We start from the raw sequence: 24,159 nt of genomic DNA on the forward strand, positions 1-24,159 counted from the left end.
CTTTTTTTTTTTTCAAGTTGTTTCAGGAACCCTGCAGGTTTGATGTAGAATGAAAAGGAAGGAAAGCAAGAGATGATGACCACAGCAGGGTGTCCCTACCAGCAATGTTCTCAGGAAGTTCTAGCTCCTTCCTACTCAGCAGCCTCTTCCGCTCAAGGAGAGCAGAGTCCAGACTCTGGCAGCGTGGCTGGTCCTCTCTCGGGGGGTTCAGGGCTTCGTGCTTTAGGAGGTCTGCGGCCCTGGGGCGGTGGTTGGGGTTTCTCTCCAGGGCTGCCTCTATCAGCTCTCTCATGCCGGGACTGCAGTCGTCTGCGATGTCTTCCAACGGAGGCGCCTGCTTGTGGATCTATCGACAGACCAGCATTCTTAGCATTAATGGTAAGAAAACAGATCCTCGACAGGAAAATACTCTAGTAATAACACATCGGAAAGTAATTGGTTTCCCACCACACCCCCTGCAGTAAACCCAGGCCATCCCCTTAGACAAGCTGCCCTTTAATTTCCTAAGGACCTCGAGTTAAACCCATCTTTTAGTTTAAACTTGTAAAAGATACAGGCTACGTTTGAATATAGAATCCCTGGGTGGTGCAAACAGTTACGCACTGGACTACTAGCCAAAAAGGTTGTCAGCTCAAACCCACCCAGAGGTGCCTCGGAAGGCAGGCCAGGTGATCTGCTTTCAAAAGATTACATCCTTGAAAACCCTATGGAGCAGTTCGACTTTGGATACACAAGGTCCACGTGCGGTCACCATGAGTCATAACTGACTCAACAGCAACTAACAAGAACAACAACAGTCCTACTCTGACACACATGGGGTCGCCATGAGGCAGAATCAGTTCTACAGCAACCGGTTACTGGTTTATGATGGAATAATGTATAATTTACGCCTAATTCACATTTAAGTTCTCACTAAAATAGCAATGTCTTCTTTTTAGAAGGGGGCTTCCCTCCACATGGGAAGAACCCGTGCTTGTCTCGCATGATCAGCCCATTCAGGTGGGGATAGAACAGGAGGTGTAAGAGCTCCCCAGCCCAGGTGGAACTCTCCCCCATCCCAGCGCCACACCTGGTTTGCCTCACTTACAATGTACAGGTAGGAGGGATAGGCTGAACGAGGGTAGCGCTTCACCCAGGGGGGGGTGCCCGTCTGCATGTGGATGAGCGTGGCCCCCAGGCTGTAGATGTCTGCTTCGGTTGAATGGCCCCTACAGAGAATCACCTCTGGGCTCATGTATATCTGAAAAAGAAGTGGGAAAGTCAGGCTGAATCCCGTCCTTTGTCTTGTTTTTCCACATCCCCAATCCAGTGTGTGGAAAACTGGCGGCCTCCACCCTGGCGACCTTTATTGCACACTTCATCCCTGGCAGCAGAGAATGTCACTGTTGTGTCCCCTAGAGTGAAGGAGGACGATCAGGCATTACCTGGAGTCCAAGTAGCTTGGGCTGACGGGGTCAGAACAGCCTGGTAAAGACCACTTGCCCGTGACCTGAACACAAGGTTGATCGGGCAGCAAAGGGGCCTGGGATTTCCACTCATCAAATCTCTGTAGAGCACTGATCTGAAGTAGTTAATGGAGGGGTCCCAGTGGCGTAGTGGCTAAAGCACTCGACTGCTAACCAAACTTTCATTGGTTCAACCCCACCAGTTGCTCTAAGGGAGAAAGATGTGGCAGTCTGCTTCTATAAAGCTTTACAGCCTTAGAAACCCTATGGGGCAGTTCTACTCTGTGCTATCAGCTCACTATGAGTTGGAACTGCCTTTATAGGGGGTAGGTAATTTTCCAATTAAAATACCAGCTGCTTTCATATTTAAATGGACACAACAAAAATACTTCACCTAATTCTTGCAATTAAACTGTGAAACCTCTATCTCCAGTAACAAAAGGTGGCAGCGGTCTACAGGGTATTATCACCAATCCTTTGGAACAGAAGAACTTAAAAAATAAAATACAGTGCTGCAAAAATGACCCCAATTTGTCATTTCTAAGAACTACTTCTTATTTCTACCTACCATGTTGCCCAGTCATTAAATATGAAATACTTGCCACATTAATACTGTGTAAGTAGTATTTGGTTTCAGTAAGAGAGAGTGAATAAGTAAGCCTAGTTTTATAGTTTCTCTCATACGTGTTTGTCTTTAACTCAAAAGAGAGAGCGCACAAATACAGGTGACAATGAGCTAGGTTTGTGACCCGGCTGTCACAGACATGTAGTAGCTAATATCCTAATTATCAATATGTTGCTTTAAGAAGGTTTTAAATTCTCTGGGTCATTAGAATATGGAGGAGGGGCATGAGTGTTCCCGGAATACACTGCAGAGTAAGTAAGTAAAGAACTGGCTTGCAAAAAGTGGGGAAATTGCCCAGTTTCCTCATCCTAACCCTGCCCAGCTCCTTCCTATAACACTTCCCAGCTGGCCCACTTTCGCGCATGCTCCCTCACTTGCAAAAAGGCTAGCCAGAGTTCCTTGTTCTCAAGCTTTCCCTGCAGAAAAGATAGGAGTACTTAGATTCTGAGGACTTTCTTACTAAATGCAATCACAAAGTTAAAAAATAAATGCAGTGGGTTATTATGAACTGTCAGTGGACAATGCCTATTTCCTCCCCTCCCCTACCCCCATAAAGCAGGGGTAGGCCAAGTATCTACTGTTGGTGTCATCAGCAGTAGCTGTGCTGAGGCAATGCTTGAGCGCCATGTGACTGCACCCTTGGGGAACATTATGGGTGGCAGCACCCTGTCCAATCTTGTGACCTTACTACTGCCCCTCCGGCTGGCAGCCTGAGCTTCACCACCCACAGCTCCTGCTTCCTCAAGCTCTACAAGAGCTGGAACAGCCTGGGCAGGGAGCCTCAGGGCAGAATGCTCAAGGACTTTGCAGGCTGGCTGAGCAAAGGCTGGCGTCAGGGCTGACAGACAGACAGAAGCACTCTGAGAGTGTCTCGCCCTGCGGCAGGGGCACTGGAACAAAGGAACCGGCCATCAGGTCTGGAGCTTCATCTCCCAAAGTGTTTGTTAGAAAGGGGACGAAACTGTGTATATGTGTGTGACCATTACATGTTAACTTATGTAAAGCAAGATCAGACTCCAAGGAAAGTAAGACCTTTAAAAAAAAAAAAAAGGGAGCCATGCTAAAAAAGTAATTCTAATTTGTTCGTGACATTCACTAGTTACTCTATGTACCAGGCAACTCAAAAACTATAGATTAAATATATACTAGATAATGCTATGCCTTATGTGCTTAGAATATAATGTCCTGAGCACGTACACTGAAACAGAGAACACGAAGCATGGCTGGGTCAGTATTTGCATCTGTGAGCTGTCTTGCTGGAATCAGGAATCATCAATGACTTTGACTAATTTTACTGGCTTTTTAAGTATGAGGAGTAAGAATAAACTTGTTGAAAGGTTCACTGAGGACTCTACCATCTTGCTTACTACCACAGTTCAACTAGCGAGTACTGAATAGACAGCTAACACAGACTGAACAGAGTTTATAGCTATAGAAATGGAGTCAAGCCTTAGAGCCAGTTTGGCCAGTTCATAAAAAACAATTTACGTTTGCTCAAAATAACTTATCTAAATACTACTCAGGAGTGAATGCCGTGTTACCATTTCACACCCAAGCATACATTCTCTTTCTGCTAGAGAATCCCAGAAAGGACGTGTCTTTCTCCAGCATTGCAAAATGTTTGATTTAATCATGCTGCCAGGAAGAGAAAGGTATTTTCCATCTTTAATACCATAAATAGTTTGTTTCTCAAACTGGCTCCAGGAAAAAGGGGAGAATGTCACATATCTAAACTCTTGACTAATGCCAAGATATGCTGAAACATTTTCCAAAGAAAACATGTCATAATTATTAAGTCTTATTAGATTTGTTCTTTGGCAAGGTATTCTTAAAATCTGGAGATGAAAACATTCTTTAAAAAAAAAAAAAAAAAAAGGTCTCCAGTTTTCTCTTCTGAATATTATTCTGCTCAAAGGAGACTATCAAGAATCCTCTGTCAAGTATTTCCCAGTAATAACTTTAGTTAGTAATATCAGCAAAAACAAGGGTTTGTTCTGATGCCCGAAGAGTCTTTGCTTTGACAGTTAAGAAAAGGCTTTCAGCATCCTGGTTTGAAATGAAGGTGATTTTTTTTTTTTTCACTTCGCTTCAGTTCAGTGCAACGCATATACTAGCTTGACTAAGGGGACATTATTTGCTTAAACCCCAAGACTGACCGCACCTGGTAACCTTGAGGCAAAAGGTGCAACTGAGCGCCCTCTCTTGATTTCCTACAGGCACAGCTGACAGAAAGAGCATCTGGGAGTCTTTGAAACACCCCACAGGAATAGAGAGGAGGCTAGAAAAGCAGTTTTTATATCCATTTACTTTCCCAGTGGTTAAGTGCTTGGCTGCTAACCGAAAGTTAGTTGGCAGTTTGAATCCACCAGCCACTCCAAGTGAGAAAGATGTGGCAGTCTGCCTCCATAAAGATTACGGCCTTGGAAACCCAAGGAAGCAGTTCTGCTCTGTCTTATGGGGTCACCATGAGTGGGAATCGACTCGGCAGCAATGGCTTTTACTTTCCTGTTTCCATCCAACCCTATGATAACCTACTACTGCGAAATAGACAGCTGCTGTTTTAATAATTTCGGTAAATTATTATTACTTGCGTAGGTCCTCTCCATCAGAGAAGGGAAACCTCTAAAGTACCACTGAGCATAAGTTCTTGTTAGTTCTGTTCAATGCTTTATTCCTGCTGCCCATAACAGGCCCTGCCACATAGTAGATGCTCAATAAACATTTGCTAGATGAATCAATTATTCAGTCTAATAATTTGAATGCTAAATTAATTGTTATGTGAAAGTCCATGAATACAATTCTCTGAATCTCATTTTGATTCATTTATAGGTTTCTTTTTTGCTTCACAAATGAGTTAAATATTATAGCTAATTTATGTCTAGTTAGTGCTCACTACTTGAGGTTTATTACCATATTTTTATGCAAATAACACATGCCTTCTACCTTTGTTTGCAAACCACTCCCTCCCCACCCCATGTATTTTCATAAGCATGCTATGCTAAATTTCTTACAGCAATATGTAAAAAAAAATGGCATGGCGGTGCTTACAAAAATTCCTCGCGGGTGGAAGGAGCAGTTTGCAAACAAACGTAGAGGGCACGTGTTATTTGTGTAAAAATACGGTACAGTATCTCTAGGACTAAAAAATATGCCTGAAATATTGCAGGTCCTCAATACATATTATTAATGACCCTGATAATCAAGGTGGTAATAGGGCCAGAACTTAGTAATACTCATTATATTAGTAACATATGTTAATAAAAAATATATACATTAGTTATATTAAAAAACATGTTAATATATAAAAATATATATATATTAGTTATATTAAAAGAGTCACACAGCAGTCAAAACTTAGACTTTAGACTCAGAAAGCACTGGGTTCAAGCGTTAGATTTGTTTCCGGTTGAGTAACTTTGGGTACAAATTTTAACCTCTCTAAGCTCATTTCCTTAGTGTAAAAGAGGAATAACAACAGTACTTGCCTACAATAATAATACCTACCCACAACAGGGTTACTGAGAGAATTAAATAATTCACTCAAAATGCTAAACTTAGAACTTGGCACATAGCAAGTGCTCCTTAAATATGCTAACAATGACAACAATGACTTAATGCAATGATTTTCCTACTGTCTTTAACCTTCTTCCCCACAGTAATTCTAGTACTATTTTTTTTTTCTTTATTCTTAGTAGGATATTAACCACTTTCATGTGAATATAATTACCTCTGTCCCTCGGAGATCCTTAGGAAAATAGATATCTTCAGTCATTTGAACACTCAGGCCAAAATCCACCAGAACAGCTTTTGTGGACATGAAAACAATGTTGCTAGCTGTAAGGGGAGGGAAAATTGTATCTTAGTACAAAATTGTATATACACACATAAACGAAATGAAAACATTATCTAAATAATAACGAATCCCAAATCAGAATAGACTTGAAATGTTTTCCCAGTTGAGATGAGTGTATTATATTAAAAAAAGGACAGTGAACCTTGGTTAGCATTCAGGTGGACGTTGTTTCCCATCTGTCCAGAATTCAGCCAACGCGGGTATAAATGGTGGTAGCTACTAACATAATGTTTCAAATTCTAAGATGTAAGCATGCTATTATCAAGTCACTCTTCTAAAACAATTAAAATACCTGGTTTTTTGTTTGTTTGTTTTTTGAAGTAGAAGTTTTGCTAGTCCAATTTAGCTACAGCAATTAGGATTTATAGCAGGTCTTTCTTATTTCCTCACCATGTGTCACTCTTAGAAGGCAGCCAGTGAAGGCTTGTTCAGTGGACTATTGCCAAATTGGTCTTCAAAATTAAAAAGCTATTTGTTTCTCAAAAATATGTGACTGTGTATATGTTGAAGAAAAATTAAATTTTAAAAAGCATTGTTCATAAGGGCATGAGTAGTACTTAACAGATGTGTGTGGCTCTATCTTTTTGACAATTGGGCCATCTCCCCTCCTTATGCCTGGAAAGTTCTAGAGACACATCTTGATTCTTAAAAAACACGTTTCCAGAGCACCAGGGCAGAAGGCAGAGTGTACACCACAGGAGTTAGCCCTGCCACTGAGGGTCTACAGGCCGAAGGGAGGAATCTATTAGGCTCCTGTCTAAAACCATTTTCTTCCATCTAACTAGTCTCTTTAAGTCAAAAAGGTGTACATCCAGAGATAACTCACGTTTAATATCATGATGGATCACTTTCTTTGAGTGTAGAAAATCAAGTCCCTTGAGAACATGCTTTGTCACCCAAATAATTTCAAATTCTCTCATTGGTCCACAGCTCTCCAGCTTCTCCAGAACTGACCCTCCCTCGCCTGCTTCCATAAAGAGATGGACAGTGTCACCCCAGAGGACCGCACCATACAGCTCAGCGATGTTCTCGTGCCGGAAGCAAGCTTGGATTTCAACATCTGAAGGCTTAAATTGATCTACTGGGATCTAGAACAGAAAACTATGAGTAAGAGTCTAAGCCAACTCTGGATAATGAAAAAATATATAACGTAAATCAACACACAAATCAAAAGGCAAACAAGCACCCTCAAGGATACTATGAAATTGTACTATATGAAACTGTACTGCAGAATTCAAAAAATGTTACCTCAGACCTGCCTCTTTATCATGTTAGCTATAGGTATAAAATTCTAAATAAGAAAATAAAAAACAACAATAATAAAATTTTATTTTTATGGAGTATAGAAATCAACCAAGGGTTGAAAATTATTCCTGACAGAATCAAAGGCGAGATCATTTTCCACCGATTACAGACATAGACCTTAGTTTGTATTTTCACTATTTCAGTTTATGATGAGAAAGTATAAAGGCCTTGGTCCCATAGTTAATACTCTTGACAATGCATTTAAAATAAGTATGGCCATCTGTATCATGCAATACCAGACCAAAAAAAAAAAAAATTTTTTTTTTTTTCCAGACAGTTATTATTAAAGAGAGTAGATCTTTAAGTGCGGATAGATAGGCAAATGTCTCCAAAATGTAGTGATAGGTGAAAAAAGCAAGATCCAGAAGGACAGACAGCATGTTCCCATTTGTAAAAAAAAAACTCTAGATCTTATTTTGTGTCTGGTTTCTTTGATTCATCACAATGGTTATGAGATTCACCTACACTATTATACTTGGAAGTCACTCATTCTCTTTGTTGTACCGTAGTCCATTGTATAAATACGCCACATTTCAGCATTTGGGAAGTTCCCAGTTTGGAACTGTCACAAATAGTGCTGCTATGAACATTCTAGTACATAGCTTTTGGGAAACACGTGCACACATTTCTGTCGGGTGTATACTTACAAGACTGGAATTGCTGAGTCATGGGGCATGTGAATGTTCAATTTGGTGAATACTGACAGTTTTCCAAACTGGTGATATCTTAGCAGTAATTTTTTAATAAGAAGAAATGGGGTCTTTTCAACAATTGGTCTATTTAAACTCATCCCTTTAAATCTGTAATCTTGAGAAACCTTGCAGATTTCCAAGCTGCTTTCTGGCCTGCCCCTTTCTTCAGCGGGTGTAATTGAAGGAGTAGCACCTAGATACATTCTTGCATTGGGTGATAGCGTTCCTCTATCCACACCTACTCCCCCCGCCACCCCTCCCCCCGCCCGGAGTGATGACACTATCCAAAAAAAAAAACTACCCAAGATGGTGCTAAATAAACTAACACTTCCTTTTTTATCGTGGTTGAGGCTAGATTAAAATCAACTACCCACATAAGCAGAGACTTAGGGGCAGAATGGAGTCTCTGGGTGGAGCAAATGGTTAACGCACTCTACTGCTAACCAAAAGGTTGGAGGTTTAAGTCCACCCAGAGGCACCTCAGCAGAAAAGCCTGGCAATCTACTTCCAAAAAATCAGCCACTGAAAATCCTATGGAGCACAGCTCTACTCTGACATACATGGGGTCATCGTAAGTTGAAATCAGCTCAAGGGTAACTGGTTACTGGTTAGGGGTCAAATGGGCAGTAGGTAGCAATAGCAAGCAAATCCACAAAAACAGGTGCTTTTGCATACAGTGCCCTTAGGTGAGATCCAGTCATTTGGATAACAACCTCGGAATAATGTAAAAAAGTAAACAAACAAGCAAAAGCTCTAACGTCAAACAGTCAATGCACACGGCCTAGCTATGAAGTGCTTACCAGTTTACACGCCATTCTTTTCTTCGTCTTCATGTCCTGGGCCAAGTACACTTTTCCAAAGGCCCCCCGAGGAATGAAATTAGAGCCAATGTTCCTGTAAGTCAGCTTCCAAGGAATGAGGAGCACATCAGAGTCTATTTGATAGCGTCCATTTTGGGGGGTGATGACCTACAACAAAATAAAAACGGGGGTGGGTGAGAATCTCGCAAAGCTGTCATTTTCTAAGACCCACACACTGGAAACTGGTTATTTGAGATGCATTTCTAAATGCAGTACTTGAAATAAGTGTCACCAGGTGTGATATTTAGAGCTTCAGCAAGACAGAGAAAGCATGTTAACAGAAACAGGTCCATGGTCAGACCTGATCGCATTTCCATCTACTCCTGAGTAATTAATTGCCGACTAGAACTTGAAAAGTTATTTATCTGAGGAACACGACTGCTGCGATCAAAGGGCTGAAAATAAAGACTGCATAAATATAAACTGTGCCTGCAGGTTGATTTGTTTCTGATTAAAATGTGCTAACCTGTTGAGCCATGTAGGTATTACTCACACATGATGCATACACAGAGCCTGCGAATTAACTGGTGATCACAGAGGGTTGTTTAAAACAATGTGTTATGCCAGAGCTACGAGTTGACAGTGCTGCATACACAAAGTCAGGGCCGAATTAATTTCATCTACTTACTCATCTGCTGTTTACTGAGTGAGTAATATGTTTGAGGTGTTGTGCTTAGTGCCAAGGAGATAGCCATGAAGAAGGTATCTATATGATCTCTGGCCACTGAGAATTCACGGGCAAGGCAACACCTCCAAGAGGTTGCAAAACAAGCCAATTTAAAAATTAAAACCGATATATCTTGATAGCCATGTGGGTTGCCAGGGTGTGTGCATTTGTCAAGACTCATCAAATCAGATATTTAAGACGTGTGTATTTTACCTGCTATAAATTGTATCTGGATTTTTAAAGAGGAAAAAAAGGGAATTATAATTAAAATTAAAAGCAGGTTAGTATGGTAAACCAATTGCAGTACAGTTGACTTCAGTTCATGGCAACTCCATGTGTTGCAAAATAAACAGCACTCATTGGGGGGTTTTCAGAAGCAGTTTTCCAGGCCTTTCTTTTGCGGCCCCCTCTGGGTGGGTTCAAACCACCATTTTGGCTAGCAGCTGAGAGCTTCACTGTTTGCCCCACCCAGGGATTCCTGCTTAATCTGGTAGCCCACAAGACGTGTGACTTGAAGCCCACACCTCGAGAATATTTAGTGTTCTTTCAAGGGACAAAGAGTCTCAAAAGTCCAGTTTTTCCTAAATGTAACTAGTAGTATTTTGACTTGGGATTATACCAGGAATTATGAAACCATCATTGTGACATTATGTTATTTCAAGTACAGAAGGTGCTCAAGGGGGAACGTGACAAACTCCCAAATTTAGCACACGGGAAGGGAATGAATGAATACCTGATTCATCCGCAGATACATCAGACTCTTCACTCGGGCCAGTGCTACGGGAACATTTCTAGTGCCTGTAAGGGTTATTCATTCAGTACCCTCTACTGCTAATTTTAGCTACACATCCACAAACAGACGCGCTCACTGTTAGTCAGGGCACGAAGCAGAGAATAACTCTTAATACTTCGAAGTGCAGTCACTAAGTTAAGAAATTAAGTATTTACTGAGTGCGTCCTCTGCGTGGGGCCTTCTGCAGGGCTCTAAAGGGAACAGGAATAAATACAGACCATGGTCTTGCCTTGTTTGGAACATGACCTCCTTTCAAGAAGCGTGTCTTCTCTAGTAGCTGGAGGCGTCTTTTTGCACCACGCTAAGAACACATGAATTGAGTCTGTTTCCGTATTTCGACAGAACCAGAATCACAGCACTCAATTGCACCTGGTTATTGCTTCTTCTTACTAAATATTTACAGACACAATTTCACCAGACCTTCCAGTTACCCTTTATGAAAGTTTTCACTTTTGCCCAACTGCAATTTGTTATACCTTAATTTGACCCCCGCCCCGCTCCGTCAAAAATCTGTTGCCATTGAATTGATTCCTACTCATAGCAAGCCCATAGGACAGAGCAGAACTGCCTCATAGGGTTTCCATGGAGCAGCTGGTGATTTCGAACTGCCGGCCTTTTGGTTAACAGCTGAGCTCTTAACCACTGCACCACGAGGGCCCCTCAATTTGGCCGTGTCGTCTTATTCTGTCCAAGAGGGCAAAGGATAATAAGAGCAGGCAGATGGAGTACCCATTATGGGCCAGGCACTGTGCTCAGTACCTTAACATATTATCTCATCAAAGTCTCAGAACAATCCCATGAGGCAAGTGCTATTTTTAACTCCTTTTCACAGATGAGGAAACTGGCTTCAAGAAGTTAAGTAACTTGCTAGTGACAGAACCAGGATTCCACCCCAGGATTCTGACCCCAAAGCCGTACCTCCTTTCTTTTATCTTCCAGAAGGCTGTAATTAAAGCTGAGCCAGTATCAAAACCAGTTACTAAAAGCCTACATTTACATGTCACGAAAGGAGCCCTGGAAACCCTGGTGGTGTGCTGGTTAAGGGTTCGGCCGCTAACCAAAGTGTCGGCAGTTCGAATCCACCAGGCACCCCTTGGAAACCCTATGGGGCAGGTCTACTCTGTTCTATAGGGTCACCATGGGTCAGAATTGACTCGACGGCAAGGATATGGTTTTTTGGTTTGAAGGAGCCCTGGTGGCACAGTGGTTAAGCATTCAGCTGCTAACCAAAAGGTCAGTGGTTCCAACCCACCAGCTGCTTCGAGGGAGAAAGGACCTGGTGATCTGCTTTGGTAAAGATTTCAGCCTGGAAAACCGTAGGGGCAGTTTTCCTCTGTCCTATAGGGTCACTATGAGTGGGAATTGACTCAGTGGCACACAACAGCATGTCACTCAGCGTACCTTAGCCTTTTCCTCCTTGAATGAAATACTCAAAGTTCCTTGGACCCCGTTTTACAGCCTCCCTCATTCAGGGGACCCTCTTCAGAATACCCTGCCAAGTTCTCCATAGCTACTTTGATGACAGGCCCAAGGACTTTAACACAGTGTGATATGCAATTTCTGACTAGTGTACAGTTCTGCAAAGTCCGGACCTTGTCTTTCCCTGGTTTTGTTGTTGTTGCTGCTAGTTGCCATGAAGTCGATTCCGACTCATGGCAATTCCCTCCCTGTTTGGATTTGGGATGAGTTTTTTTCTTCTTTCTAGAAAAAAAAACAAACTTATGGAACTCGATGCTGATTATTTCTGCCAACTTCTTCAATTTCAAAATCATCTTTAAGTGCAGTTCTTAACGCACGCTTCCTGTTTCCTCATCCAGATTGCTGTCGTCTCTACTAAACAATACTGGGCCCAGGAGCAACACGTGCGAAAAAGCTGTAGGTATTTTAGTAAGAGTGAGTTTGCTAAGTGACCTGCAAGATATGGCTGTTACGAAACTGATGTGATGTTGAGCTTCATTAAAAGAGGCACAATATCTAGAACAAACACAAGGCTAGCTCTGTCCTGCTCCGCTGGTCACACAACAACAGAGCTGCCACATTCAAGTTCTGTGCGTTGGCACAGGTCTGAGATCAGAGGGCACTACATAGAGGATGAGGACAGTTAACACTGTAAGACAAGGAGACACAATCAGACATGTTTGTGGAAAAAGAGAGAAAATCTTGGGAACGTGAGATTTTTACAATACTGGAAGGACTGTCGTGAGGAAGGGAGGACCAACTGTATATAACAGCTGCCTGCCGCCATGATGGCTTACATTCATTAAGCACTATGTGTAAACAGGTCACATGCATGCATTATTCGTTCCTATGGAGTAAGAGGTATGAGGTTACCCATTTTACAGATAAGTAAACTGAGGCACAGAAGGGTGAAATAACCAGCCCAGGGTCATGCAGTTAATCCCTTTCAGAGCTGAGATACACGCGGAGGCACATTAGCCCAGAGGCCTGCAGCTTTAACCAGGACTCATTGTACATACTTTTTTATGGCCAAAAAGAAGAACTACTACTAAGGAGAATCAAAGACACATTTGAGTTCTGTGTATGGTAGAACATTCTTACAGTCAGAGTTGGCCAAAAATGAAATTAAATGCCCCAGTAGGTGACGTGTTTCTCATCACAGGAGATGTGCAAACACAGAACAAAATGCTCCACCAGTTTTTGGGGATGATGAATGGAGTGATTCACTCATCAGACAGAGGTCTGGACTCAAGGACCTTTAAGGTTCCTTCAGCCCTGAGAAGATATGACTCCATGACTAACCCCTGAAGAACAGCATTCAGCACCTACCAATGGGCCATTTGATGGGGGCTGCCAGCTTCCCAGATAGCCACCAAAGGGTGGCGTGTTTGCAATCCACCGGAGGTTATTTGTCCCCAGACCGGGTTATGAAGCGGACTACAATATAAATAACTTGTGGCACTCTTACACCTAGCGATCCCTAGGTCAGTGTCCTGAAAGTTTCTCCTCCAGGTCTTGCTGGATGTTGGTAGAATCTTTAATAAATAATATTTCTAAGAAAACAGTACAAACATGCATACACGTACAGAGATCACCATTCAATGTGACTACGCAGCAGAACATTTTTGTAGTTCCCGGCCCTCCACCCTGTTTAATTAACATTACAGGTGTTATGGTTGTTAGTTTCCCAGAACACACCACACTCACTATGCCTCTGGGACTCTGCACACGGTACTCCCTTTATCCGGAACACTCCTCACTCTCCAATTCTTTCATCTGGCTACTCCAACTCAGTGCTTCAGGCCTCAGCTTAGGCATCCATTCCTCCTGGAAACCTCTGCAGTCATTTTCCCTTCTCCCTCCCCACCCTAGTGACTACGTAAGATACCCTGTTCCCACAGCAATCCGGGTATAGTCATACTTGGACAAGGACCACACTGTGTTGTAATTGCCTGTTTACTTGCCTCCTGCATTCGTTAGGCAGTAAACTCCTAGAGGGCACAGCCTATCTTCAGCACGTGGAACAGTACCTGATACACTGGTGATGTTCCGAATCCCTGCAGTAAACAAACTGATGAATACTGGAATGACAGCTTCCCCTCATTCTGAACATGTACTTTATAAATTGATCAATGAGTGTGGGAGGCCATTGGCTGTCATTTTGTAAAGCAGAGAGACGCAGAGCAGCAGATGAAGTCCAGAAGAGAAAAGTTTTGATATGGTAGTGGGTGGTAGAGGATGGGAGGAGAAAATTATTGAACACAGGATGGCTCTAATGAGAGAATCATGTGAGGAAAGACACTGAGAAAACTGGGTGGAAGTGAGACAAAAGCCAACCCTAACTCTTTCACCATTTTGTCTCAGACTGGCTAAGATCAGGGATGGCAAGTCACGCCTCCTGTGTCATTCTTATTGAAACACAGACAGATTACTAACAGACATAGAAAGTGATCTGGCCTTTCAAGCCAATGACAGCAAAGTCAGCCATGGCCCCCTGAGCCGTCCATCACTGGATTGATTGGTCCAGAGAGGCAAATTCTACCTCTCTGTGGATTTTAATGTTCTCCTCTTACTGTTTTTAAGTCTTCTTGCTTTAGATTTTATCATCTTGCTCATTTTAAAAATAAGAGTCTCTTTCAAAGTTTCAAAGACCCCTGCCTTTACAATATAATCTATTCTTAAATTTCCTCTTTAATCACATTGGCTCATTTCAGGAGCACAGGCTCTGTGGCACCACCGACAACGTTTTACTCTGACCATTTCCTGATAAAGTTCTTGCTTGCTTTTTATGTCTTAGTTTCCCTCCTTTTCTGCCTTAGTTTTTCTGGCCCTGCTCCTAAAACTTCAGGGGGCTATTTCTCTGCACTCTTTATAATTTCGGAAGTAGATTGCCAGGCATGTCTTCCCAGGTGCCTCTAGTTGGACTTGAACCTCAGCCTTTTGGTTAGCAGCCCAGTGGTCTAACACTTTATATCACCCAGTAACTCTGATTTCCCATTAGAGACACACATTATTTTGGACCAGAGTTATCCTGCTACACTTCAGCTAATAAAATCAGGCACCCGCTGAAGGCATTGTTCCTAGTTCGAATTATTACTTCCCATGCATAAGAGGAAGTAGTATTCCCAAGTTAAAGTAGTCAGTCAACTATTAAAAACAGTTTGGTATATCCATACCAAAGCAAGATATACAACTATGCAAATGTAATCTTGTCCACACTGATGTACAGCTGAATACAACTTGCTTCTAACAAAACAAACAATTCACTACATTAATCTGGTAGCCACTGAGTTGACTCCGACTCATAGCAACCCTATAGGACTGGGTAGGGCTGCTCCATAGAGTTTCCAAGGAGTGCCTGGTGGATTGGAACTGCCAACCTTTTTTGGTTAGCAGCTGTAACTCTTAGCCACTACACCACCAGGGTTTCCATATTCACTACATACCAAAAACACCAAACCAAACCCAGTGCCGTCAAGTTGATTCCAACTCATAGCAACCCTATAGGACAGAGTAGAATTGCCCCATAGAGTTTCCAAGGAGCGCCTGGCAGATTCGAACTGCTGACCCTTTGGTTAGCAGCCATAGCAGTTAACCACTACACCACCAGGGTTTCCATTCACTACATAGCTGACCTAAATGATGGTGTTGTTCTTAATTAAATGAAACAAACAAACAAACAAGTACTGAATTTGTCTAGACTCTCTAGTGCTTCAGCACTGGCCTTCCCCTTCTGCAGTAGCCATTTTGCCAGTGAGACACACCAAAGGAAAGGGACTCACATCAACAAGCATGTTTTGCAAGTTACCACCTACTCCTTTGCAAACTGCTCTTTGAAAAAAAAATTGGATGGAATTTAGCCAGCACCTACGTTCACCTCTGACATACTAAGAAGCTGACTCCATCCTAGGCACACCTGAACACATCACCTGATCTGTTTTTGTGGCAACAACTGTTGCCACAATATTTGGGATACTCAGGATGACTGAGCAAACATATCATTTGTCATTTATCCTTTGCCGATTAAATACAGTGAATCTGTGGATAGCTATTTACTGCCTGCAAATTACATTTCTGCAAGAACTGAATTTAGCCATTCTCATTTTAAGAGTGGAAAGAGAGCAGTAAGGAATCCAGCTGTCAGAATTATCAATCAGAGACAAGGGATGCTCATTAAGCCTTTCTCTTCAGCCTCAAGGATAAATGAACTTTTTAATGAACCGTTCAGTTAAAATACATTCTTCTTAATTACCTATTTGCAGAACTACAATTCAGATACAGTCAACTGTTTTTAACAGAATCTGTAATGAAGACTTTTTCTTGAATCTTTAAAGTGGAGGTGATTCTTTCAGATATTACATTTTTTTAAATCATACTTGAAGACGTTTTCTTGAATTTTTTAACATGGAGGTGATTCTTTCAGACATTACACTTTTTAAAACCATACCTGGCAGCTGGTCAAAACCAAGTTCAAATGCATTAAATGCAGCTGCAGTAGTAAAAACCAAAGACACAGCACTCAACTGATTAGAAAATAACATACCATATTTAATAAAATTCCAGATTCTTGTGGTCGGTGTCCATAAAAATGCTTTGCGGTATTTGATATATGGTTTGCAAAAGCAAGCAAATCCTCCACCGTGCCATATCTGACCGATGACAACCAAGGCACCTCTTGGCCACTGAGCAGCAGAGACTCTGAACGCTCCTCATTTTGATTACTGTCTTGACACATGGTCATCAGACTGGGGTCATAAACAGCTGGCTCTTCACTTGCATAGAGATTTTCCATCATGCCTATTACATCGGACACGTTTAAATGTTTAATTAATAAATCAATTTCTTCCTTGTTGTCACTTCCAGTGCTCATGTACTCCATTACTGTTGTGGTGTCTCGAACGTCTGTGAAAGAAAACATCAATATTCATTTGAATGGTTTGTTTCCTGCTAGCATTGAGATCCAAATGCATGAAAGGGTCCAGAAAGGCATCAATATGCCTTTGCTTACAAAATGAGGGCTTTATGTCAACCAAAAAACCAAACCCACTGCCGTCGAGTTGATTCCGACCCGTAGCAACCCTACAGGACAGAGTAGAACTGCCCAACAGAGTTTCCAAGGAGTGCCTGGTGGATTTGAACTGCTGACCTCTTGGTTAGCAACCACAGCACTCAACCATTATGCCATCAGGGTTTCCTTTATGTTAACAGTGAGTGTGAATTCAAGTTTACAGGCAGTGAAGCGTTAAAAGGGAGCGTAACCTCAGGCTAACCTGCCTGCTTTGCAGAGGCGAAACCTGAGCCCCAGAGAACACACCTGACACTCACAGAGTTGGAGAAAACAAACTTTCCCTGAAAATACAGCACCAACAGAGAATAGTTTAGGTACCTCTGCTTAGCTGCGACCCTTTACGATTTCCAACCCTACATAATCCTAGGGTGGCAACCTTCCCTTTAAGGATCACCATGGCTTTTAGGCTTAGGTGGCTTTCAGGTCAAAGGACCAACTTTACCAAATCTAGGAGCTATCTTGGCAAATAAAATAGATTTTAATCTAAGACTATTTTATGATGACAGGTCAAGTTTCAGGAATAAGTCTGATGTGAATGAGTTACTCAGCAAATCTCAAATCCTAGCCCTGCCAGTGCCCAGTATGACAACGGAGATGATTCATTTAACCTGTGAATCAGCAGCCCTCCCCTCCTGGGACCAGAATTCTTCAAGAGCACAAAGCTTCCATCTGGAAGGCCCAAGGGGGTTAATTTAATATCTAGATAAATAGCCCTGTAGATGTTGTAGTAGCACAAAGAGACCAGAAAAGCCAAATCTATCATAAACAAGCTCTGGCTAAGGCCAACTAACTGTACTAGCCAGTGCTGTATTTCAGTTCTCATCTACAAATTGAGCATCACACTTGCGAATCTGCAAATGAGAAAAACAAAGGTAAAGCTAGTGTAGAAAGGGACAGAGTTACTCAGGATCTTAGAACAATTCCACTGGAAAGGGAAAGGTGAAAGGGCCTAAGAGAATTCCCAAGCCCATCTTTCTACTTAAACCATTGTGCCCCTGAAAACAGAACCTCTCTCTGAAAAATGTTTCACATTCTTAAAATCATAAGCTCTTCACATATACGACACTCAGTGCGAAAACCCACGAACCTCTGGTCAACCTGGCAAGTTGATTCAAAGCTCCAGGAAATGTTTCCCAGGGACCATCTGCACGTATGACCCAGTGATCTGCCTTGGAGTGAATTTCATTTGACAAAACCACCACACAAGTCAGTGTCGTCATTAACTTGCGTGACAGTCATTTTCTGATGTACATATCACATCTAGTATCCTGGCTTCCTTCGAGCACTGACTTGGAAGCAGACTGTCTGGGATCCAGTCAATACCTAAACCTCTCTATACTCAGTTTTCCAATCTATAAAACGGAAGCAATAACTAACTGTGCCTACCTCATAGACTGGCTATGAGGATTAAATAAGGGCATGTGCTTAAGGAGCTTGGAGCAGCGTCTGGTGCATAGTAACTTAGCTGTGCAACTTGCAGCTGTTCTTATATGCATAAGGAGTCCCTGGGTAGTGCAAACGGTTAAGCCCTCCACTACTAGCCTAAAGGCTGGTGTTCAAACCCGCCCAGAAGTGCCTCAGAAGAAAGAACTGGCAATCTGCTTCCAAAAGGTTACAGCAGGAAAACCCTATGGAGCACAGTTCTAACTGAAGGCAACCAACAACAATTATGTGCATTAAAAAGAAGTCAGATTCCTAGCTTTGCAGATACTGGCATTGGGCCTCCCTGCTTATCTGCAAACGGGCTGTGGCTACCTATTCCCCCAGCTTCTTCACAGTGAGGTTATAAAGATTAGATCTAAAAGGAGAGAAAAAGAAAAGGCAGAAATCTATGAAACGCTTTGCCGGCTGTTACCACCACAGCTACGTCTAAACAGTGAGCTGTGATTCAGGCCCTTGGAGTCTGTCAGTTACGAGAGGAACTTGTTGGGTTAATGGAAGCGTGTCAGACTTTGGCTTCAGCAAGGCATTTAGCTGCAGTTTCTACTTCAGAATTTAAACTGGAAAAACAGAAGTTAAAACAAAAGCAGCTTAATTTAGAACCCCACTGGCTGGGAAGATCCCAGGCTCCTGGACTTACTTGTCAAATGGACGACTTGAGAGAAAATAAAAGTTCCCAGTACTAACAGGACTCAAGGAAGGAGGAGGAAAAATTCCATGCAGTTTACAATTCAGTCAGCAGATCCAGAAATGAAAGACAGGTTTGGGTTTTTAAATCCTGCAGAAAGTCTCAAGCATTTATATGTAAAACCTGGGATTAAAGACACTACACACCCCTAATAAGCTGGGAGCTGGGGGTGAGGGTGTGGGGGTGTGGAAGGCTTTGACACAGGGACTGCCTGCAGTGCCTGCAGTACTTCCTTAGCAACGTAGGGCTTCTCAGGCAAATCAGTGCTCCCCAGCAACCCTGACAATCAGTTGCCTGCCTGCTAAAAGCCCCTGCGAAAAGCAGCTGCAGTTTCCAGCCTTGATTAGGGACACAATATGCTAACGTTTCTGAGTTATTCAGGATCAGCATCCCTGTAGAAAAAGTGTAGACTATGAAGATATTCCAGTTTAGCAGTAAAGACCATTAGTATAGGACTACTGTTTCTCCCCCCGATCCCACCGAAAGCACACAGTTTATAATAAAAATCCTCATAAAATGCCTACTTCTTAACGGAGCAGAGGATTGCTCCAATTTTAGAGCTGGAGAGGTGTGCACATACAGTCAAAATCATTTGCTTTGAATTATTTCAGAAACCAGCAATAAAATTAAGAGAAAACCCATTCCCTAAAAGTTAATATAATACTCTCAGCTATTTCCCTCTACACAAACGAAAGTTGAGGATTTCTGGCAAATGTGAATAAAAATGGCCAAGAATACAGGCACAAGCTTCTGCCCAACAAAGTCTGAATATATTTGGCGTTACTTCCCATTTAAAAGATTTTTCTGCCAAAATACCACATTGCCCCTCAGGGCGTATCACTTATCATAGTTTTGTTTTCAAAAAGCCTCCAAATGACGCATGGCAGTTGTAAAGAAGCACGGGCCACTCTGCTTCAAAACTTCTAGACGCCTTGACTATCCAATTGTCCTCACAATGACACATTCCTTAAAGTCCACCCGCCACAACGTTCTGCACACAAAACCCAATCCATCGGAAAGACTGGGAGGCGTCTAGAACCTGACGATACTTGACAAATACACAGGACTTATGCGACAGGCTTGACAAGAAACTGCATTAACGTTTCCTTCCCTGTTTTTATCAAGAGCAGCCCTTTGTTCTGGACCAAAATATCTTCCCAAAGATGAAAACGCGTATCTTTCACTTAGACAGCTCGTGGCCTTCCCCTGTTAACGCTCCGGTTCATCCCCCTCACATGCGGTGACTTCCTTCTAAACAAGCGCTCACCGCCCAACTGCAAGAATTTCGGAGTCCCGGTATCACATGACTGCCGGGAAACGATTTCTGTGAAATTCCTAATATTCTTTCTTAGACCAAAAGCTTAGGTTTTACGTCCTGCTTAAAAAAAAAAAAAATTTTTTTTTTTTTTTATAACCACTCTCTTTAGCCCCAGAACAGAGTCCAGGTTATAAGCATGAAATTAATTTTCAGCCATTCGCTAAGGTCTCTGCACCGGAAACCCCTACTCCCTTCTTCCCGATCCTAAAAGCCAAGAAAGCCTTCGAGGGCTTGTCAACACAAAACGTGTTCGTTACTGAGGCGGCAGCCGGGTACCCCAGCCACCGACATCCACTCACCCGGAGCTCAGCAGGGAGAGTGCGGCTATCCCGGCGGGCATCGGGGGCGGGAGGCGCAGTGACCCGGTGCCTGCTTCCCCGCTCACTGTCCAGGCCAGCACTCACTGCTCTGGCTGGGGATCCGGGAAGGAGGAGGAAGGGGGAGGAGTCGCGAGTCTGCACCCCTGGAGACCCTTGCGCAAGGTGCTTTCCAGCCGTATCTGGCTGCAGCAGGAGACCCGCGCCGAGGACGTAAACGCAATTGCGCCCCCAACTCCGCTCGCCCGGTAGTTCTCCTCTCTGCGGGGCAGCCTCCATGTCGGAGCGGGAACCCGGCAGGCACCCACAAGGAGCGCGACCAGAAACAAACCCCCGAGCCCCAAAACTCTGGTTACCTGCCGCCTTAGAGCGCCCCGGCGGGCCGGGCGCTCCCGCTGCGGCCCTCCGACTGCTCGGTACGCAGCAGGTGGCCGGCCCTTGGGAGCGGAGCGCGCCAGGGAACCGAGGTCCGGCGGGGACAGAGGTGGGAGCCAGGGCGACAGGCCCCGGAGCGTGGTGCGTCGTCCAGGCGGTCGCGGACGAGTGAGCCCGGGCCGCCGTCGTCTGCCCCTGACTCACGGCGTCTGAGCTCGCCGAGGGGCGGCGCAGCAAGCAGTAGCCGCCGCCTCCCCGCGTTTTCCATTTCCCCTTTCCTCCGTAAACAGAAAGAGACTGCTCGGTTACAGCGGAGACTCGAGCCCCCGCGTTGGGAAATTCCGGCCCCCTCCCGTGTGTTCTCCGAGCGCCAGGGCGGAGTTGAAGGCGGGGACTACGGAGGAACAGCCGGCGGGGGCGAGGGGTGCCAAGCGCTGGAGTCGGAATTACCAAACTGTCTGGAGGTTCTGGGGAGAAAAATTGCCACGGCTTAGGGCCAGTGAAAGCAGCTGTGGCCCTAGTTGAGGGGCGTGGGACACCAGAAGAGTTTGACTCCGGACCTGGGGACCGGAAAACCTGGTGGTAGAGGGCGCCCTAATGGCTGAGTTGGCAAGAGGTCGAGCGTGCCTCCCCACCCCTTCCTAGTCTATTCGAAGGAGATCATATTCCCTAATCTGCCTGCGCCCTCAGCGCTACTCCGGTATCTTAGGCCCTGCGGGGAAGGCACGTGCCCGGGTGGGAGATGCAGCCCGCCTGCGTGGGGCAGGGGGAGACGGAAGGCACCCGGCCCTATCCTGCGCGGTGCCGGGAAGGCCTGCCCCCGGCCCCCACCCGCCTGGACAGCAGCGCCCATGGTGCAGTTAGCTTCTGCTCTGGGAACCACGTCTGTCGATCCGATTGCGGGTAACGTGAACCGTCTCCGACCAGGTCCCGGTTTAGGTCCACAAACAATTAGTGCCATCATCCGTGGTCCACACCCGCGAACTTCTGCTTAACAAACGTTTGAAACAGGCTGCGCCGTGTGGGTCCAGAACGTGGGGGTCAACCACCGGTATTAAACCAGTATACAACCTGGTTTTGTTCTTTGCAATCTTTATTGGAACTTGTTATTTGTGTCACCACCCCCATTACGGAGTGTGCTTGTATTGATCGCAGCTGGGTCCTGCTTGGGAAGATCAAAGTTCGCTTATAGTGTTATTAAAAAAAAAAAAAAAAAAAAAACCCGTTGCCACCGAGTCGATTCTGACTCAAAGCAACCCTATAAGACCGAGTAGAACTGCCCCATAGGATTTCCAAGGAGCGCCTGGTGGATTCGAACTGCTGACCTTTTGGTCAGCAGCCGTAGCTCTTAACCACGAGGGTTTCCTCTTCCTTTTTCAGTGGGAAGTATTTAATATTTAAGAAAAGAACCCCAGGGAAATTGCACCTCTCTTCTCGAAATCTACTCTGCGGGACATTCCCAACCCGAGCCAGGCATTTTGCCAAGAGTGTCGGGGGCAGGAGATGATTAAAAAAAAAAAAGTAGGGTAAATAGCGTTTCTAACTTACCAAGGAACGCTGGGTATCCCAGGCAGAACCCAGATTCAGGCGCAGCATGACCGCCCTCTCCAGTACCCAAGCTCATTGTCTCTCCTCAGTTTCAAGACTGCAGGGGGCTCGCTTTAGAGCTCTCCGCATTTTTCTGTGGCGATTAAAGGACTGGATGTATTACACATATCCAAGGAAGTCGTATAAGTTTGCTGGTGGACATAAGGCTAGCTGAGGTGAGAAACAAGGCCTTTGCTGCAGGATCTTAAATCCCATAATTTCTTTGTTTTTGGTGAAGAAGGAAGGAGGATGATAACAAATTGACAAGTCACCTGAGCCAACCAATAAACTGAAAAGTAGGGCAATTAGCAAATAAAATGGTGAGGACTGACTCAGTACTAAATCATCCCTCAATTTATTTAAAGCACTGGAGCTAGGTGATTGCTGTGGCGTGAATGACGCAGGCATTTACCGCCCTCTAGAAAAGAGAAAGCCTTTCTCAGGAGACTCGGCCTTTCCGGGCTTGGAGGGAGCGCAGCCTAGACCGGCCGGGCAGCACTGCCTGGGGCAGAACAAGCCAGTACTGATGCCGGGAAGAAGCTCAGGCGACCTGGCCTGGACAAGGTTTCCAGGGAATGTGGCACTGGCTCAAGAGCGGATTATCCCAGTCTCGGCTGAAACTTGTTTCTTACTCCTTTATTTGAGCCTTTACTCTGGAAACCAGGTTGGGGCAGGTTGTAGGCTCATATTGTAACCCTCTCTCCTTCATCTGTCAGTCTTATGCACAACAAAGGATGAGCCTTATAAGCATTTTAAAAATAGAAACACAGAACCCCGCCTTTTGCCTGCCCCCATCCCCCTGGAATGAGCTCATTAAAACCACACCTAATCTTCTGGGAACTAAGTATTAAGCTTACTTCCTTAATAAGAGTAGAACTGCCCCATTGGGTTTCCTAGGCTGTAAATCTTTATGGAAGTAGACTGCCACATCGTTACCCCTTCCAGGGGCTGGTGGCTTTGAACTGCCGACCTTTCTGTTATCAGCCAAATGCTTAACCACTGTACCACCAGGGCTCCAGATTTAGAGGTCGCCCAAATATAGCTGCATTTTAGGGAGCTTGTGAACTGACTGGTTTAACAGGGTTCTCACTGGCTGTTCATGATTAATGCTATAGCAGATTTCATCTGCTGGGGTGAATTAGGCAGCAGTTTTACTCAAAAACGTTTTCAAAGTCTAACAACGACTGAACCTGGTGACCGCTAAGACCCTGAAGAGAAAGAACAATTGAAACAAAAGATTTGTGTACTCACAGCTCCCCCCCCCCCGCCCTTCCTTACACAGGCTTATGAAGACAACCCTGTTCTTTTAGAAGCTTGCAAGCAAAATGATTTTTAGACTTGCTAGTGAGGAACCACCTGAGCTGGAGGGTACACCGCCAAAGGGGGTTATTCGAGAAGCCATTATAAAGTGTGTTACAAAGCTGCTCTCTTGAAGCTGTTTCCAGCCAACAAAAAGCACTTTAAAATTGGGTTGCAACTGGTTGCAGTTGACTTGAAGAGGCTTTCTCCACTCACAGGCTGAGACAGTAATTGACTTAACCCGTTGCCATCAAGTTGATTCCGACTCATAGCGACCCTACAAGCCAGAGGAGAACTGCCCCATACGGTTTCCAAGGAGCGGCTGCTGGATTCGAACTGTCCACCTTTTGGTTAGCAGCTGAACTCTTA

At 44.2% G+C, this 24,159-nt stretch overlaps 1 protein-coding gene across 2 annotated transcripts in view; it reads right to left on the reverse strand.

The window, feature by feature from the left end:
* MAP3K8 (mitogen-activated protein kinase kinase kinase 8) overlaps positions 1–21,093 on the reverse strand; it is a 36,041-nt gene extending 14,948 nt beyond the window's left edge. The window contains exons 1-7 of one of the 2 annotated variants that reach the window (XM_010590641.3): positions 20,886–21,093; positions 16,242–16,600; positions 8,721–8,888; positions 6,750–7,011; positions 5,798–5,904; positions 1,088–1,240; positions 100–346 (exon numbers count right to left, since the gene is read on the reverse strand). In XM_010590641.3, the coding sequence (XP_010588943.1) occupies positions 100–346; positions 1,088–1,240; positions 5,798–5,904; positions 6,750–7,011; positions 8,721–8,888; positions 16,242–16,577 (1,273 nt within the window). In that variant the 5' untranslated portion in view covers positions 16,578–16,600; positions 20,886–21,093. The other variant, XM_010590640.3, reaches the window with a different exon arrangement.
* Between the last annotated feature and the right edge of the window lie 3,066 nt (positions 21,094–24,159).

The sequence above is a fragment of the Loxodonta africana genome, chromosome 4, assembly GCF_030014295.1.
Source record: "Loxodonta africana isolate mLoxAfr1 chromosome 4, mLoxAfr1.hap2, whole genome shotgun sequence".
In the NCBI taxonomy this organism is placed as follows: Eukaryota; Metazoa; Chordata; class Mammalia; order Proboscidea; family Elephantidae; genus Loxodonta; species Loxodonta africana.